The sequence below is a fragment of the Salarias fasciatus genome, chromosome 12, assembly GCF_902148845.1.
Source record: "Salarias fasciatus chromosome 12, fSalaFa1.1, whole genome shotgun sequence".
Classification (NCBI taxonomy): Eukaryota; Metazoa; Chordata; class Actinopteri; order Blenniiformes; family Blenniidae; genus Salarias; species Salarias fasciatus.
In genome coordinates, this window is record NC_043756.1 from 20,481,404 (window position 1) to 20,497,314 (window position 15,911).

The window sequence follows — 15,911 nt, forward strand, 5'->3', positions numbered from 1 at the left end:
AATAAGGGACAATCTGGATTCCAGTTACTTTTTGTGGCGCAGAGAAACCCTGGAGGATAAAACAAACCCACATATTTTCAAGTGGTTTATTAAAAATACAGTATAAATAATAAATATGACACTCCTGTTACATGGCAGATTACATCATTCAGATGAGATTGGAAAATAGCGGATGGATATTTCTCTTCAGTACAAAATAAATCCATGAACAATAAGATTATAATTTGCTTTTTTTCCCCCCGGTCTCGCATGTCTTGTTGGAATCCGTCCGAGCGGTACCATTCATTTACAGTAGATACATCAAAACAGTGTCGAACCATCGCGGTTAAAATAGAAAAAATTACTCGAGGACACAAGTTAAAAATAGGATAATCAGTGATAAATAATTAATATAAATACCAGCACTCATTTCATTTGTGAAGGAACAGCTCATCAGTAGTTCAGATTAAATAAAACAGTCTTCTGTGCAGACAAGAAATGACTGTTAATCGTACAAGATGCTCGTCGCTTTGGAGCAAACATACACTTTTCAAAGTAAAAGTGGACGCTGCACTCGGTCACTCAGCAGGATAAGTGCATGCTTTCTTAATTTAAATAAACTTTTAGCCCACATTTTGCTGTAGCTTGAATGTTTTCATAAGTCCTTATATCTATGCGGATGTTTATGCAGTCCAGGTTTACTGATGCACCGATTCCAGATCCTCTCCGGTCCACTACCTTTTAAGAAATTACTGAAAATGGTGCTTTTTTAAATGGAATTCATGCATTTATTTTCCATATAGACTCGACTGATTCAATCATGAGTTTTGGAAATATTTGTATGTTTTTAAAAATGGTTCCTGACCCATGAATTTCAGTAATCCAAGTTTCAATCTTATGTGATGATTAGATGGTGAGATTCTTTTTTTTTTTTTGAAAAGTGTTGTAGTTTTACTGTATATATTTTGTTTAAAATTCAAAAATACTGCATATCGTAACACATTCCAACATAAAAAAACAACAACAGTGCTCTCTTGTAAACTGACATAACTTGACCAAGTCAGTATAAAGCGGTGGTTCTAACATCGACACACAACTTGTTATAACAACATAGAGTCATGCTGGGAAACGGTCAGTTTCATCATGTTCAGTCCAGTGTTATCAAATCTCATTTTGTGGCAATAAACATGCAACCTCCAATCAAGGTAACATGACTGTTAACCAAATACCTGAGTTTACAAAAAAACAATGCTCCACTCTAGTATAGTACCACATGGAAATCATATAAAAATGTGCACAATCAGTCGAAAATGCTTAGATAATACATCTCTGTGCCAGCGATTCACAGTATGGAGGTGGTAGAGGAGTCGTCTCCCACTCTGATGATCACCACCCTCACAGGAAGGAACTTCAACATGCACAGGGATCAGGTAACGACGGCGATTAAACAGACGAGGCACAGACATGGTTTCTATTTTACAGTAATGACGGTAAACCCTGTGAATGTGGTAGTGATCATGTTGTGAGAGGAGCTGGTCCTGATTCTGACGGATGCATGGCGAAGAGTCCCAGTGAAGCCAGGAAATTGTAATGAGTTCTCTCTCGATCACTAATTGATGGCCTTGTCACTGTGTTGAACTCCTTTCACTTGATTTTCTTAAACTTCATTCATTCTGCAAACATTGGAGGTGTATCTTCACTTTTTGGCCTTTACTTCTGGGGAGTTGTATCAACATCTCTGAATACGGTCTACATTACATCCCTAAATAACGGCTCCTCTCTGTAACTGGAAATTAAATTGGACGGCCTTGAACATCTGGCTCAGTACTCCACTCACTCTGTAGTTTTTATAATTGTTTCACTTTCCTCTGCAGGTTATTCACCACTGTAAAATGCTGTCTGTTGTCCCTTGAAATCGGCGTGAGAGCGGTGAAACTGAACTACACGACTGTGCAGAACAATTACACACTGAGCGAGGCCAGACAGCTCGGCTCAGTGTCTGGTGTCCCTGGGAGTGAATCATTACATGTGACAACAACAATGATGCCCTGCAGCCGGTCAGTATTAGAGTCTCATCATGTCTGCGGAGGTTCACACCCAGTACTGGTTCTTCCGCAGAGTGGGAGTGGCAGTTCTGATGATCTGGGAAGACGCCGCTGGGGAATTATTACTCCAAGAACTGATGAGCATATTTGAGTCGATGGTGTCGTAAGGTGAGCTCTGGCTTGTCGTCGGCAGCTGATCGAAGGCGGGGCTCCCCGGGCAGGTGGGGTTTAACGGGGTGACGGTGACCGTGGGGACCGCAGCACTCCTCTGGGTTTCTCCCTGGTACGACAGACCGCTCGGACGATCGGCGGAGGGCAGATCCTGCGGCGTTGCGGTGCTCTGTTTCCTTCGCCTGTGGTGTCTCAAGTAGACGACCAGCACCACGAAGATGATGATGAGCAGCAGGAGGGCCAGCAGCGGTAGGATAACCAGAAGAGGGTTGGACGTTTTCTGAGGGTAGGACTCCACCCGGACCGGAGTGTTCCTGAAGGGGAACTCCTCTGTTTGAGCCGGCTTGCCGAGCGTCGTACTGAAAATGCCAGTTCTGTTGGAGTTCCCCCAGCGGTTGCGCCCCTTGTATCTTTGCTGGTTTTTGCTTGGCTGCTGGGTGGAGCGGACCACCGTAGACAGGACTGGGGAGGCCGTTCCATTCTTCGTGGTCTTGAGTGGAGTCAGAGGAGCGGATGATGTGGTCAGAGGAGGACTTTCTGTGGTTGGAAAAAGTCCTGGGTCGTATGGTACGACGGTGAAGTGGAACTCCCCTCGCGCAGGCTGGGTGTTATCAGCTTTCAATGCAAACACTAGAGAATCGTTCAGCTCCTGAACTCCCGTCATGTTGGCATTCAGCTCCAGAGCTACTTTTTCCTGCACAACCTCCTGAAAGGTGAAGGACTTTGCAGGAACGCCTTTTCTGGACATTCTCCCTTTTGTCTGCACCACTTTTCCATATTTTGGATTGGATATTATTTCAAAGACAGGGTCACTACCACTGATTCTAGCTAATTCAGAGGCATTAAGAAACCCAGTGTTGAGTTTGACGGTGACACCATTGGGAATCTTCAGGTTTTTACCAACCTGGACCAAAGGACTGACGGTGATGTTGAGGACTTTGCCGGTCAGATTAGCCTCCGAGGTGAAGGCAGTGAACTCAAAGTTGTCCTCTGCAGAAGAGAGAGAGATCATATGGTAGGACAGCCTTCCAGCCGCCACGTCGCTCTGTTTGAAACGCGTAACCTCCTGGTTGTCCTTCAGAAGTTTCCCGAAGTTTGGAGGCCTTGTAATCAGGTAGTGGATGGTCATGTTTCTCCCGTTGGTTTCAGCAGACAGGTTTTCCTGCGACAGGGATGCAGCAGTTGTTCCTTGCTGTAGCGACAGTTCGGTTAGGCTGACCAGAGAAATGGTGATTTTTGTAACTTCCAGGTTAAAAAGTTTGTATATCGGTTTATGATGGCCGTCTGTGACGCTGAAGTAAAACACCCCTGAGGCAGAGCTTCCATCGTGGACGAAGAAAACACTTCCGTTATCAATCTGAGCTTGGGTGAAGGTGGTTATTGATTCATTCATACTTCCTTCCAGAGCTAAATAACCATTACTTGGCTTGCTAATCACAGAAAACGTTATATCATCAGGAGCATTATCCAAGTCCTCCACTTTGAGATTCTCGGGTCCGACGGCGACCGTATCTCCCTGCACCACCTTCAAATTGGGAGCTTTGGTTTTAAGCACAGGCGGCTGATCATTCACAGGCGTGACCGTAATGTTGAAACTCTCAACGACATCACTGTCGTCTTCAGGCCGCTGCGCCGTCTTGCCCTTCGGGTTGATCCACGCGCTGAAGGTGAAAGAATCGCGGGTCGTCTCCGAGTCGTCGTGTTTGTAGGTGATGCCGTATTTGTTGACGATGAACTGGGAAAAGTTGGGTTTCTCCTTGGTGAGGTTTCTCTCGCCCACCACGATGACGCCGTGCCGGGGCAGGGACGTCACCTGGAACCAGACTTCGTGGGCGCTCCGCTCGGGGGTCGGCAGCTTGGACATCAGGTTGGAGGCGTCCAGTTTGGACTCGTCAATGACGACGCTGTCCCCTTCGGTCACCTCAGCGCCTGTTACCAAGGCAACGTCAATTTATTAGTTCTGTAGCAATGATAATTAATTATCATACAAAGACAGGCTTGCGGTACTAAATAGTCCGCGGGGGAGAAGATGTCAGTCTGTCAGCGTTCGCCTGGGGTCGGTTAGAAGATGAATGTGACCTTTTGCTGTGAATCTGATGCACTCAAGATGGATCTTCTCACTGCTCGCCTGCCATGGCTCTCTCTCTTTGGAAAGCTTTATTTACTCATGGTTAAAGTGTGTGTTAAGGTGTGTGGCCTCAGATGTTGGAAAACTTCTTTGTAAATTTTGCAAACCCGTTGCCTCATTGATTGTTGAAAAAAATCCAAATCTCTTTCTTTAACTGTTTGCAACATAAAATCATCACAATTCCCACTAAAAAAAAAAAAAAAAAAATCAGCCAATTTGAGCAAACACAGTTGACATGCTGAAGGTAATACCTTCCATACCTTCCGTACATGTTGACACCGATCTAGTGAGTGACTGAAAGTACAGCGTCATTCGGCAGGCTTGAATAGCAGCACATTTTTGTTCATACCTGTGTTTTGAAGCAGGACAGTTCTGTGTTCAGGCCCGGTGTTCTCGTAGGAGATGTCTATTTTAAAGGTCTGACCGTCCATAGAAGCGGGCGGAGATGTGATGGAGAAGGTCAGGGAGTCCATGGCCTGCCAGCCCACCGACTCCACAGGCGTTTGAATGTACACAACCTCTCCCCTGTTCACCTGTGAAACGGGAACAAACCAGACTCTAAAATAAATCCACTTCAACAAATTTGCACAACTTCCAGATCAGCAACCACCAAAGTGAACCCAGTCACCTGTAGAAACCTCGATAAATCTCCCACCAGACGACTTTAGAATCTGTGTAATGAATCCGCTTTGCTCAGCAGTAAATGGAGCACAAACATCACAGCTCTGAGTGTCAGATCATAATCCATCAGAAATAATTGATTACATAAAAGCATCATGCGTTCCGTTCAGCTTACAAGAGGACAGTCAATTTCCTGAATACGGACGCAGAGTATGATTTATTCATGTGATGGGAATCTGGCAACTTTCCACATGGATGGAGGAGCCCTAATGTTTTATCTTACTCGGGCTCACATCGCTTGTTCTATTTTAGAGATCCACTTCTGTGAAAAGAGAGACATGTGTTGATGTAACAAGCGGCTCCTCACTCACCATATCTTGTGTGAACGTGGAGACGTCTGCTGTTGAATTGTCGGGCTGCCTCATTACCAGACGGCCCAGTTTGGGCTGCCGGATCACGTTGAATGTGATGATTCGGTTTGAGGTGTTGCTGATATCGTTGGTCGCTGCTTGTAAATGCTGGTTGGTGATTGGTCTCGAAGAACCTGGAGGGAAAAACATTGAGAAGCAGTGATAAAACTCTGGATGTTATTAATTACATCTGTAAACAAAATGTGTTTTCAATTCATCCGAGATGATACTGTTGAAATCCACGTGCGGCTGCATCAGAAGTTGCGAGGTTTCCCCCTCTGGAAGTCTTTAACGTATGCAAAATAAGGTCTGGGATAGGCCGGCGAGAGTCTTTTGATGTGTGGAATTAAATCTGCTCTGCAGACATCAGAAGGTTTTCTCACAGCGCTGTCCAACTGCACCGAGGGTGTTACATAAAATCCAAACAAGACATTAAAAGTGGATCAGCTCCTTGCAGACGTGAGTCTTCCACTTGGGGAAAATCAAAGTAAAAGAGAAACATCGACTGAGCGTGATCGCTGATGTCTACTGAGAGCTTCTCTTTCTTGAGACGAATCACAGATTTCCATCGCCCTGCCACCACTGCAAATACGGCGAGGATCCCAAAAAAAAAAAAGACTGCTGATAAATGATGAGACAGAGGGGGGAAAAGGGGTCGAGCCACAGTGAAATTCATTCATCACTTGTCGCAAGAAACGCTCCCACCATGCTCGTTTCTCATGGGAAATTTCCTGTCGTTTCACAATGAAAACCGCTCCGACACTGAATCCGTGGATGAGATTTGCTGCATGATCAGATGTCTGTTTTTCCTTCTACTTTTTCTTTGTATCTTGCTTTGGAACAGCTACCGTTTAATTTCACAATTATGAAGACAAATCATTATTATTGCTATCATTTATTTGCCTCATATATGATTAGCTCTCTGTATTAAAGTGTGTATTTCTAATCTTAAGGGAGTCTTTTGTATCATTTACAGGCAGCGGCGCCACAGTAACTGACCGGCCCTCTGCTTTTAGGTCACTGCCTCCCTAATGAGCCCCACGCAGCGAGTCTCCGCTCGGCTTTTCAACATGCACACAGACATTGGAGGTGTTCTTGAGGCAGAAAGGGGAAAACATTAATCCTCCCTCCGCAGTGTCAAAGTGCTCCATGTCAGCCCGTCACCCCCATCAACACTCTTCATTGTCAGTCAGCGCTCCCGTCCCGCCCTCTCCCTCCTGCCCCGCCGGGCACGGAGCGCGAACAGGGCCGCCTCAGACAGACAGTGGCACGGCTTTTCAAGTATCCACTCACCCCGTGGCTGGGAAGCTCAGCAGAGCGTGCCAGCTGGCTGTTCGCTGCCCTCACAATATACACTCCCCTAAATTCACACAGCAGACGACTGAAAAGCTCAGAAACCCTGGAAAAGTGTTTGAAGGCACTGACAACACCCAGCCAGCCAATTAAAAGACATTAAAATCAAAATATTAAGCCTCTATAGGAGCAGATTCTGGCTACACAAATTCTGGCCATGTCATGATGAGAAGAGGTTGTGCTGAGCACAGTCAGATCTGTGGATTTCTGGGTAAATGAGGGAAGTAACAAGTTCAGAGAAACACTCTCTTTCTCAGAAATGACCACGCTAAAACTAATAATGAGCCGACTATACAAATAAGGACAGTGTGTGTCACCACAGTGAAACACAAACACAGCATTTTACCAGTTCTACTCCAGACTATGAAAAGTGTCTGAATAGGAATTTCTTTTCTCTCCCAAATCTCTGAGGATTGTGGGAAATGGTGAAAAAAAAGCACAGCATCATTTGTGGTGATCATGATTAGATTAATTGTTTTGCAACATATTTCATTGTGATGTTTGTATTATAGCACAAGGTGTGTATTGAAAAACAAAATTTGCATTCCTGCACGGTTGAAAACACCACCTATATTCAAAATATGTATTATATGAATAATGCATTTCTCTTCTCAGATGGTCAGATTTACCTGGAAACACCTTCAGAGGCTGATTTCTTTCCAGACTGAGAACTAAGGCTTTTGCGGTGATGCTGAAGATCTGTCTGGGAGTGAAGTTAACACCATCATTGACCTGGAAGTTGAATCCTCCAGACATGGCTCCTGGAAACAGCACAAAAAAACAGGAGTCATAGCAGTTGAGGTATAATATATATCTGAGGACACATTCCTTGTGTCCACTGATCAAAGCAAAGCTGCACTGAAGGCTTATAAGTCTGTGTTTTCTAGTTTATTCTTAGCTGAAAACAAAATAAATCTAGATGTCTTGTTTATGCATGATACACACAAAAAGCCCCTGTTCAGCATTCTGTACAAAAGGAAAAGTGCAATGCAACCGTGAGTTCATTTTTCTAGAAGGGAGAGCTTAACAAATGAGAGCATGTTGGTGTAAATTATAAAAAAAAAAAAAAAAAAAAAAAGACCCATTCTTCTACATGTGGGGAGGAGCTCCTCTTCCTGTGTTTTCTCAACCTTTCCTGGCGGTACAAGGAAGGTAGAAACAGCAGATAGGAATCAGAACATTAAGCGGGAACTTGATCTGAGTCCCAGTCGCATGTCGACACGCCAGATTTTCCCATCAGTTCCTGGACTTCCAGCTCTCCTGATACCTGCAGCTCAACTTTCAGCTCAGCCTCACTGAACAGAGTTGCATAACATCGCTGCTTATGAATACATCACACAAGCAACCTGTCTGGAAGGAGGGCAGTACACTATGAGTACCAGCGCCTCCTAGTGGATGCATCTAGAACAACAGGACTAAATACACTGGGAATACTGAGGCAATCGAAATAAAATCAATCTTAATACAGCAGTTTTCAAACAGTAAAATGCAGCACAAAGTCCTTTACATGTTAAAAAGAGAAGCTATAGACTCACAATTTTGTCAACATTATTGTGTTTATAGACATTGATATTTAATGTTTTTTGTGTTTTGTTTTTCACCTTTATGGACAAACAGCAGCTGGCCCTGCTCTATGTGGGCCTGGGTGAAGTTGAGCACTGCCCTCATGGGCGAGCTCTTCAGTGCCAGGTGTCCGTTGCTGGGCGGCATCACCATGAAGTGGAGCTCCTCCGGCGGCGTGTCCAGGTCCTGCGCTCTCAGATCCTGGCCCCTGATTTCCGTCACAGAGGACACCCAGACCTGGACACATGATGGTCAAGGACACAACGAGCTGCCATCAGAGATCGGCATGAAAACAGAAACCTGCAGGGACTCTGGACATTTCCTTTGACACGGCTCAGGACGGAGAGGCTAACAGTATTTGACAGCCGGATCACGGTTTGACGTTTATTCTGATAGATGGAAGGAAACACCGCCATATTTGGTTACAGACTCCTCGAGTTAAAAAAAAAAAAAAGCTTGTTTCCATAAGTGGAGGTCAGTCTTTGGAATAAATTCACAAAATCCAACTGGTCAAGAACATGAAACATGTTTAGATGTCAAAAAGGATTACTTTTCTCATCTGCATCGCAGCAAAGTGCACTTTCTCAGATACATGGAAGTCAGTGTGTCCTCGAGGTCATTCACGGCCTCAGACACTGAACCCAGGTTGCTGTGGGTGTTAGTAAAGCTCCAAGGCTTTTTTAAAAAAACATACTGTTATCTTTTTCTTTACGCAGTAGAAAAAAAATTATCCACTGAAGCATGACTGCTATCAAACAAAGAAGAAAAAAAAAAAGTCCACATCACGCACCTACAAGATAAGACAATAACAACCTAAGGAAAACTGTCACTTGAGCATTGCTCGAATCAAGGACATCTCAGGACTAAATATAGCCGAATATATAGCTGAAAACACGGCGGCGCAGAGCTGGTGAGGTTCAGCAAATCCACGTCTTACATGTGAATATGAGACTCTAGTCAACAGAGGAACTCATTGACACAGACTACAAGAGTACTGAAGCGTGCAGAGCTTCTGTACTCCGGCCCACGATGAGTCGTTACGTAACGACGCACTGCCTTCTGAACAGGTTGATGACCAACAGATAACAATGCAAGACTGAGAGACCAGTTAAAGGGGCTCAATTAATTTTTTTCTGTGTTTCTGAAACACATGTTCAGCATTTACTAATAATTTTGAAGTGTGTCTGGGTCCCTTGGCTTTAGGACAGGGATGTCAAACACATTTTAGTTCAGGGGCAACAATCTAGAGCAGGAATGGTAAAATAGTGCCACAAAAATCTTTACATTTATACTGTGATATGGCACAGAGCAAGCATGATGAAAATGTTAAACATTTTGTAAACATCAAACGATTACTACAGACAATGACTATAATCTCATCACGAAGTCAACTTTAATGATACTTTCTGATACAAATCAAATCAAATCAAATCAGATTTTATTTATATAGCACTTTTCATATTAATAAAAACAACGCAAAGTGCTGAACATTAAAAACAGTCATAAAAACAAAAAGAATAAAAACCGCGCCATCAAACAGTATGCACCACACACACACTCACACTCACACTCACACTCACACTCACACTCACACTCACACTCACACTCACACTCACACTCACACTCACACTCACACTCACACTCTACCATTAATTCGCACAGAACAGAGGAGACATGGCATGGCACTGAGCATCTTAGGGAAAACGCCACCAGTGGGGCCCCCCACACCAAGGGAAGTCGAGGGTCAATTAAAACTGGGGCTCCAGCGCCCGACCCCCGACCCCGACAGACCATGGGAACTCGCACACCAAAGTGTGGAGCCCCCAGGCCAGCCAGGACCAGAGTACCCGGGCACAGTAACCCCAGCATTGGACCAGCACCAACTCCCGGTGTGAAGGACCCCCCTGAGGAAACACTGGAATTAAACAGCTAAAACATAATAAAATATGACACGAAATTAAAATAAGATAATAAGATAGGATTATACAGTAAAAAAAAAAAAAAAGTAAAACAAGTTGAGTGTGCATAATAAAATAGAATAAAATTACATAAATAAGAATGGAATAAGAGGACTATAAAAGGTCAGTTAAAAGCCTGATTAAAAAGGTGTGTTTTCAACCTCCCTTTAAAAATATCAACGGTCTCTGCGGTCCTGAGGTTCTCTGGCAGGCTGTTCCACAGGCGGGGGCCATAATGGCCAAAAGCCGCCTCACCATGAGTCTTGGTTCTGGCTTTAGGAACACACAATAAGGCACTGCCAGAGGACCTCAGGGCCCGCGAGGGTCGATAGGGTAAAAACAGATCAGCTAAATAAGAAGGCGCAAGGCCGTTAAGACATTTAAAAACTAATAAGAGAACCTTAAAATCGATCCTGAAGCGGACAGGGAGCCAATGCAGCGACTGTAAAACCGGTGTAATGTGGGCCCGCCCCCTGGTCCTCGTCAGCACGCGTGCAGCTGCGTTTTGTAATAGCTGTAAGTTTGAAATATTCTTTTTGGGAAGACCAGAGAGCAAGGCATTACAGTAGTCTAATCTACAGGAGATAAAAGCATGCATTAGCACCTCTGTGCTGGCCTGAGAGAGAAACGGGCGGACTCTAGCTATGTTCTTAAGATGATAAAATCCAATCTTAGTTATGTTTTTTATGTGTGGAATAAAATTTAGCTCAGAGTCAAAAATCACGCCCAGGTTCTTAACTGATTGTGCTGGTTTAAAATCCCGTAATTTTGGTAAAATCTTCTCTCTCTGACCTTCAGGACCGATAACTAAAACCTCAGTCTTGTCCTGGTTGAGCTGTAGGAAATTCACTGCCATCCATGACTTGATGTCTGAAATGCAGTTAAAAAGGGTTTCTATTGGCCCTGAGTCATCAGGAGACACGGCGATGTACAGCTGAGTGTCGTCAGCGTAACTATGGAAACTGATGCCGTGTCTCCTGATGACGTCCCCAAGTGGAAGCATGTAGAGATTAAAAAGTATAGGACCTAAAATTGAACCTTGGGGAACCCCACACCTAATTTCATGGGTTCCTGAGGAACAAGTATCCAAACTTACATAAAAACATCGATCTGTGAGATAAGAACTGAACCAGTTAAGAACAGTACCAGAGAGGCCCACCAGGTGACTCAGTCTATTTATTAAAATGTGGTGGTCTACTGTATCAAATGCAGCACTCAGGTCCAGTAGAACCATCACTGTGAGCTTTTTATTATCTAAATTCCACCTGATATCATTTAAAATCTTTAAAAGGGCCGTCTCGGTACTGTGGTTCACTCTAAAACCAGACTGATGTCTTTCTAAAATGTTATTAATCATTAAAAAGTCATTGACTTGGTTAAAAACCAGTCTTTCTAAAACTTTACTTAAAAATGGTAAGTTGGATACTGGTCTGTAGTTATTAAAAATATCGGGGTCTAAATTGCTCTTCTTCAGAAGGGGCTTCACCACCGCCGTTTTAAAGGCAGTGGGGAAGACACCCGTCTGAAGAGAGCTGTTCATGATATTTAAAATCTGTTCCTCAAGGAATCCATAAAGTGATTTAAAAAGTGGTGTGGGGATGGGATCTAAAAGGCAGGTTGTTGATTTTACTTGGGAGAAAACTCGACCAAGAGTCCTCGCATCAACCAGGTCAAAACTGTCCAGTGTTTCCTCAGGCATGGACAACGGTTCAGCTGTGTTCACTGATAAAACCTGCTGGGGTAAAAGACTGGACCTGATGTCCATGATTTTAGTTCTGAAGTGGTCTGCAAAGTCTTCACAGAGAGCGTCTGTTGGCTCCTTAAAAGCTTTATTAAAATGAGTGCCAGTTAAAATGTTGAAGGTGGAGAAGAGGAACCGGGGGTTGTCTTTATTGTCTGAAATAAGTTTAGAGAAGTGGGAAGTTCGGGCCTGTTTAACTGCATTATTGTAAATTTTGAGTTGTTGACGTAGAATCTGGTGATGTACAGTCAACTTGGATTTTCTCCACCTTCTTTCAGCACTCCTGCAGTTTCTTTTCAGTTTGATGACTATATCATTTCTCCTCCACGGGGGTTTGGAATGGCCCTTGATTGTTTTAGTTAAAAGTGGAGCGACTGAATCCAGACTGGACTTCAGTTTACTGTTAAAATCGTCAACAATAAAATCACAAGATGCAGGTAAAATCACTGCAGGAGTGCTCTGTAAAATCTCTATAAAATCTGCAGCCACTTCAGAAGTAAGGTAGCGTCTCCTCACTGTTCTCACCGGGGCTTCCTGCTGGTTAAAACTGGTGATGTTAAAAAACACACAGTAGTGGTCAGACACAGCCAGGTCAACAACAGAGGACACACTGATGGACAGACCGTGGGTTATAACCAGGTCCAGGGTGTGTCCTCTGTTGTGAGTTGGCTGTGTGACATGCTGTTTAAAATCTAAACAGTTTAAAAGGTTTAAGAATTCTCTGGACATAGAGTCCGAGTTGTCATCAAGGTGTAAGTTAAAATCACCAGTTATTAAAACTCTACTATATTTAGAATGAATTATTGTTAAAAGTTCTGAAAATTCACAAATAAAAAGACTAGAGTATTGAGGGGGTCTGTATACTGTTAAACACAGGATCGGGGGACTGCTAAAAATAAAGGCGTGGTGCTCAAAGGATGTAAAACTGTTAAAAGCTACTGCACACGCACTAAATGAAGTTTTTAAAATGAAAGCAGTCCCTCCACCCCTCTTACCCTGTCTGGTTGAAAATAAAAAGTTAAAACTCGGTGGGGAAGCCTCAGTGAGGATAACAGGTGCATCGGTGCCGAGCCATGTCTCAGTTAAAAGCAGACTGTCCAAGTTATTATCTAAAATAAGATCATTAATAATAAAGGATTTGTTTAAAAGAGAGCGCACATTCAGCAGGGCCATGTTAATGGTGGTGGGCGGACTGGATGTGCGCTCTCGGTGAAGTTTCACTGTTAAAAGAGTCTTTTTGTGTTTAAGAACAGTCCGGGGGATGTGGTGTCTGCACGAGGTGATAACTGGGATGCTGTGGATAGTGTGTGGTGTGTCCGGGGGCAGTGAAGGTGTGTGAGGGGTGTGTGTGGCGTGTGGTGGATGGGGGGGGCTTGCAGGTAGTCAGTCAGTGGGGGATGTGTGGACTGTATGCTGAATGTTACCTGCTAAAATGGAGCTGCCCAGCGTGCTCGGGTGAAGTCCGTCCTGATGATAAAAAGCTGGGCGGTTCCAGAAAAGGTAGCAAAATATAGCAAAATCGGCAAAAAGCACGATTCAATGTACAAAAAAAAAAAAAAAAAGTCAATGTTTTCACCATTAAGACTTGCCAGTTTTGGCCCACGGGCCTTTCATTTGACACACCACAAATCTGCCCGACGACATAAATTTATTCCTCAAAACATCCTTTTTAAGACATAAATTCACATGGCAACCTTTCCTGTCATTTCATTCTATTCATTTCTTTCAGTTTTTGTCTGTATATAAATCCTTAAAGATAAATTCTTTACTACGGTGGGATAAACAACATAATTAGATTTTTTATTACCCCAAATCACAAATGAAGACGGAGCGGTTCACAGGTGCCTTGCTGGAGGGAGAGTGGAGCAGTTTCTGCAGACTTTCACATAATTTGGTCTTGGCCAAATTTTAAGGTGGAAGAATTGTAATATCATAAACCTAAGGACGGTATAGCGCTGTATTTTCCTGTGGCGTCAAATTTACTTGGGGAAACTTCCCGAAGGTCTGCGTAAAAGACACTCATAACTTCTGACAATGATTATGGCTGCAAGTAAAAAAGCAATAACCAGATGCTGGCTCCAGCAGGATCCATCCACCCTGAAGCTGCTTAAGCACATCATAAACTTGATGGAGACTCTGGCTTTTACACTACGACTGCAAAAGGAGAAGAACATGGGGAAAATGGGATTGCTACAAACACTTTTAGGAACTGTGGGTATCAGACTTTCAGTCATCCGCTGTGAACTGTGCATTATTTTTTTTTTTACAGAGCACTTTTTAGACAAATAAAATGTCTCACGAAGTGCTTCGGAAACACAGCGCCTCCCACACCCCACAGACATGCCCTCTTATCTAATCCATCATGGCAGCTTTATGGTTAGAATAAATGTGATTATGGGATTTGAAAAAAAACTCATGTCCTTTGAGTCAAAGCTCATAAAGTCTAAACAAATGTTTTCTCGTGTACAACAGCTCTCTGTACATGAAAGTGCTAACCTACTCCCGGAAGCACTGCAAGCGTGTTTTAATGCAGTTTTATACAACAGCTCTGCGTCTGTCTTCACACAGAAAACTAGCACGCTCGTGTTTATTGTTAACCTCCCGCCTGCTGCTCTCTTGGAGTCGGGAAATGTAGGAAAAGTGTCGAGTGAGGGGACGCGTAATTTAAAAAAAAACAACAACACAGAAAACCTTTTGTGACCAAAGAGCCGCAGGCCTCGATCTCTTCTCAGATGACAATGCAGATGAATCAGCGCCTCAAAGCTTTACTGAAACGGAAATCTGTGCAATTACTGCAATGAGTGCACATGAACGCCGATGCAACAGGGCTCCAAAACGCATCACGTCTCCACACCAGCAGCAACACCTCCCCACGGGTGGGCAGTAACTGCACCCACGATCCTCTTTCATCTACCAGGAAGTCACAGCAGGACTGATGCACAACATCACGGTGACTCAACACGTCCAGAGGAAAAAAAACACACGTGAGATCAATTTGCACGTTCAACCCACTGAGGATCAATTCTTCAAACGCTGCCGGGGGTCTTCAGCACCTCAGGATGCAGTTTTACTGAGAGGACAAGTTTAAACAAATCAAACTTCCCCAAAAAGTGAACGTTTGATCCTCTTTGGTGGGATTAATGTAAGTGGCCGGGACTTTGACGTTATAGATTCAGTAAATCTTATAGCTACTTCATCAAAACACATGCTGGCGGGTCGTATTTGTTATTGTTATAAAATGTGTAATTCATGGTGGCGAACACCTTTATTGTCCAAAATGACAAAAGCCTTCCTCCAGAAAGTGGCTCATTCATTGTAGCAGCATTCCAGAGACTGACCCTGATAGTAATTGTTAATAACTGTTAATGTTAAAAACTTTTTTTTTTTTCAGGGATTGTTTCACATTGTTGGACGTCTTTATCTCCTCCTTACCAAATTTTGCTCATTCCACAAGTCCTGAATGAAAAAAAAAAAGATTCAAAAACATGCAGACGACACTAGATTCTGTTTTGTTTTTTGACAAGAAATCTCTTGATATTTCTCGAAATCTTGACAAAATAAAAGAAACCCAGCTTTAGATGTTTTTTCTTTCACGAAATGCCGACATCTCTCACGTGTGTCTTATGTTTAAAAGGTGACACTGTACAGTTTGTTTCTTCTGCTATACAGTTTATAGAGCACAGTTAATGACAAGCATGAGTTCATTCAAAAGGTTTCAGAAAACAAAAGACCAGTCTGAAAACTCAGCGCTTAAAAAAAAATACAAGATGGGATGCCAAATGCAGAATATTTTACAATAACATGGGGTGTCAGAACAAAAACAGCTGGCAGTGGCAGAGAGCCCCCTGGTGGCCTTCGTCAAATCAGCTCCTCAGAAGAATATTTACTTTCCACTGAGAATCAAGGTAAACATGATGAAATGATTCATATTTAGATACATGA

General features: G+C 43.4%; 1 protein-coding gene across 1 annotated transcript in view; it reads right to left on the minus strand.

The window, feature by feature from the left end:
- Positions 1-791: 791 nt before the first annotated feature.
- cspg4ba (chondroitin sulfate proteoglycan 4ba) overlaps positions 792-15,911 on the minus strand; it is a 29,215-nt gene continuing 14,095 nt past the window's right edge. The window contains exons 6-10 of the mRNA XM_030105125.1: positions 8,309-8,507; positions 7,337-7,468; positions 5,316-5,488; positions 4,673-4,856; positions 792-4,124 (exon numbers count right to left, since the gene is read on the minus strand). Coding sequence (XP_029960985.1) covers positions 2,071-4,124; positions 4,673-4,856; positions 5,316-5,488; positions 7,337-7,468; positions 8,309-8,507 — 2,742 coding nt within the window. The 3' untranslated portion in view covers positions 792-2,070. The remainder of the gene's footprint in view (positions 4,125-4,672; positions 4,857-5,315; positions 5,489-7,336; positions 7,469-8,308; positions 8,508-15,911) is intronic.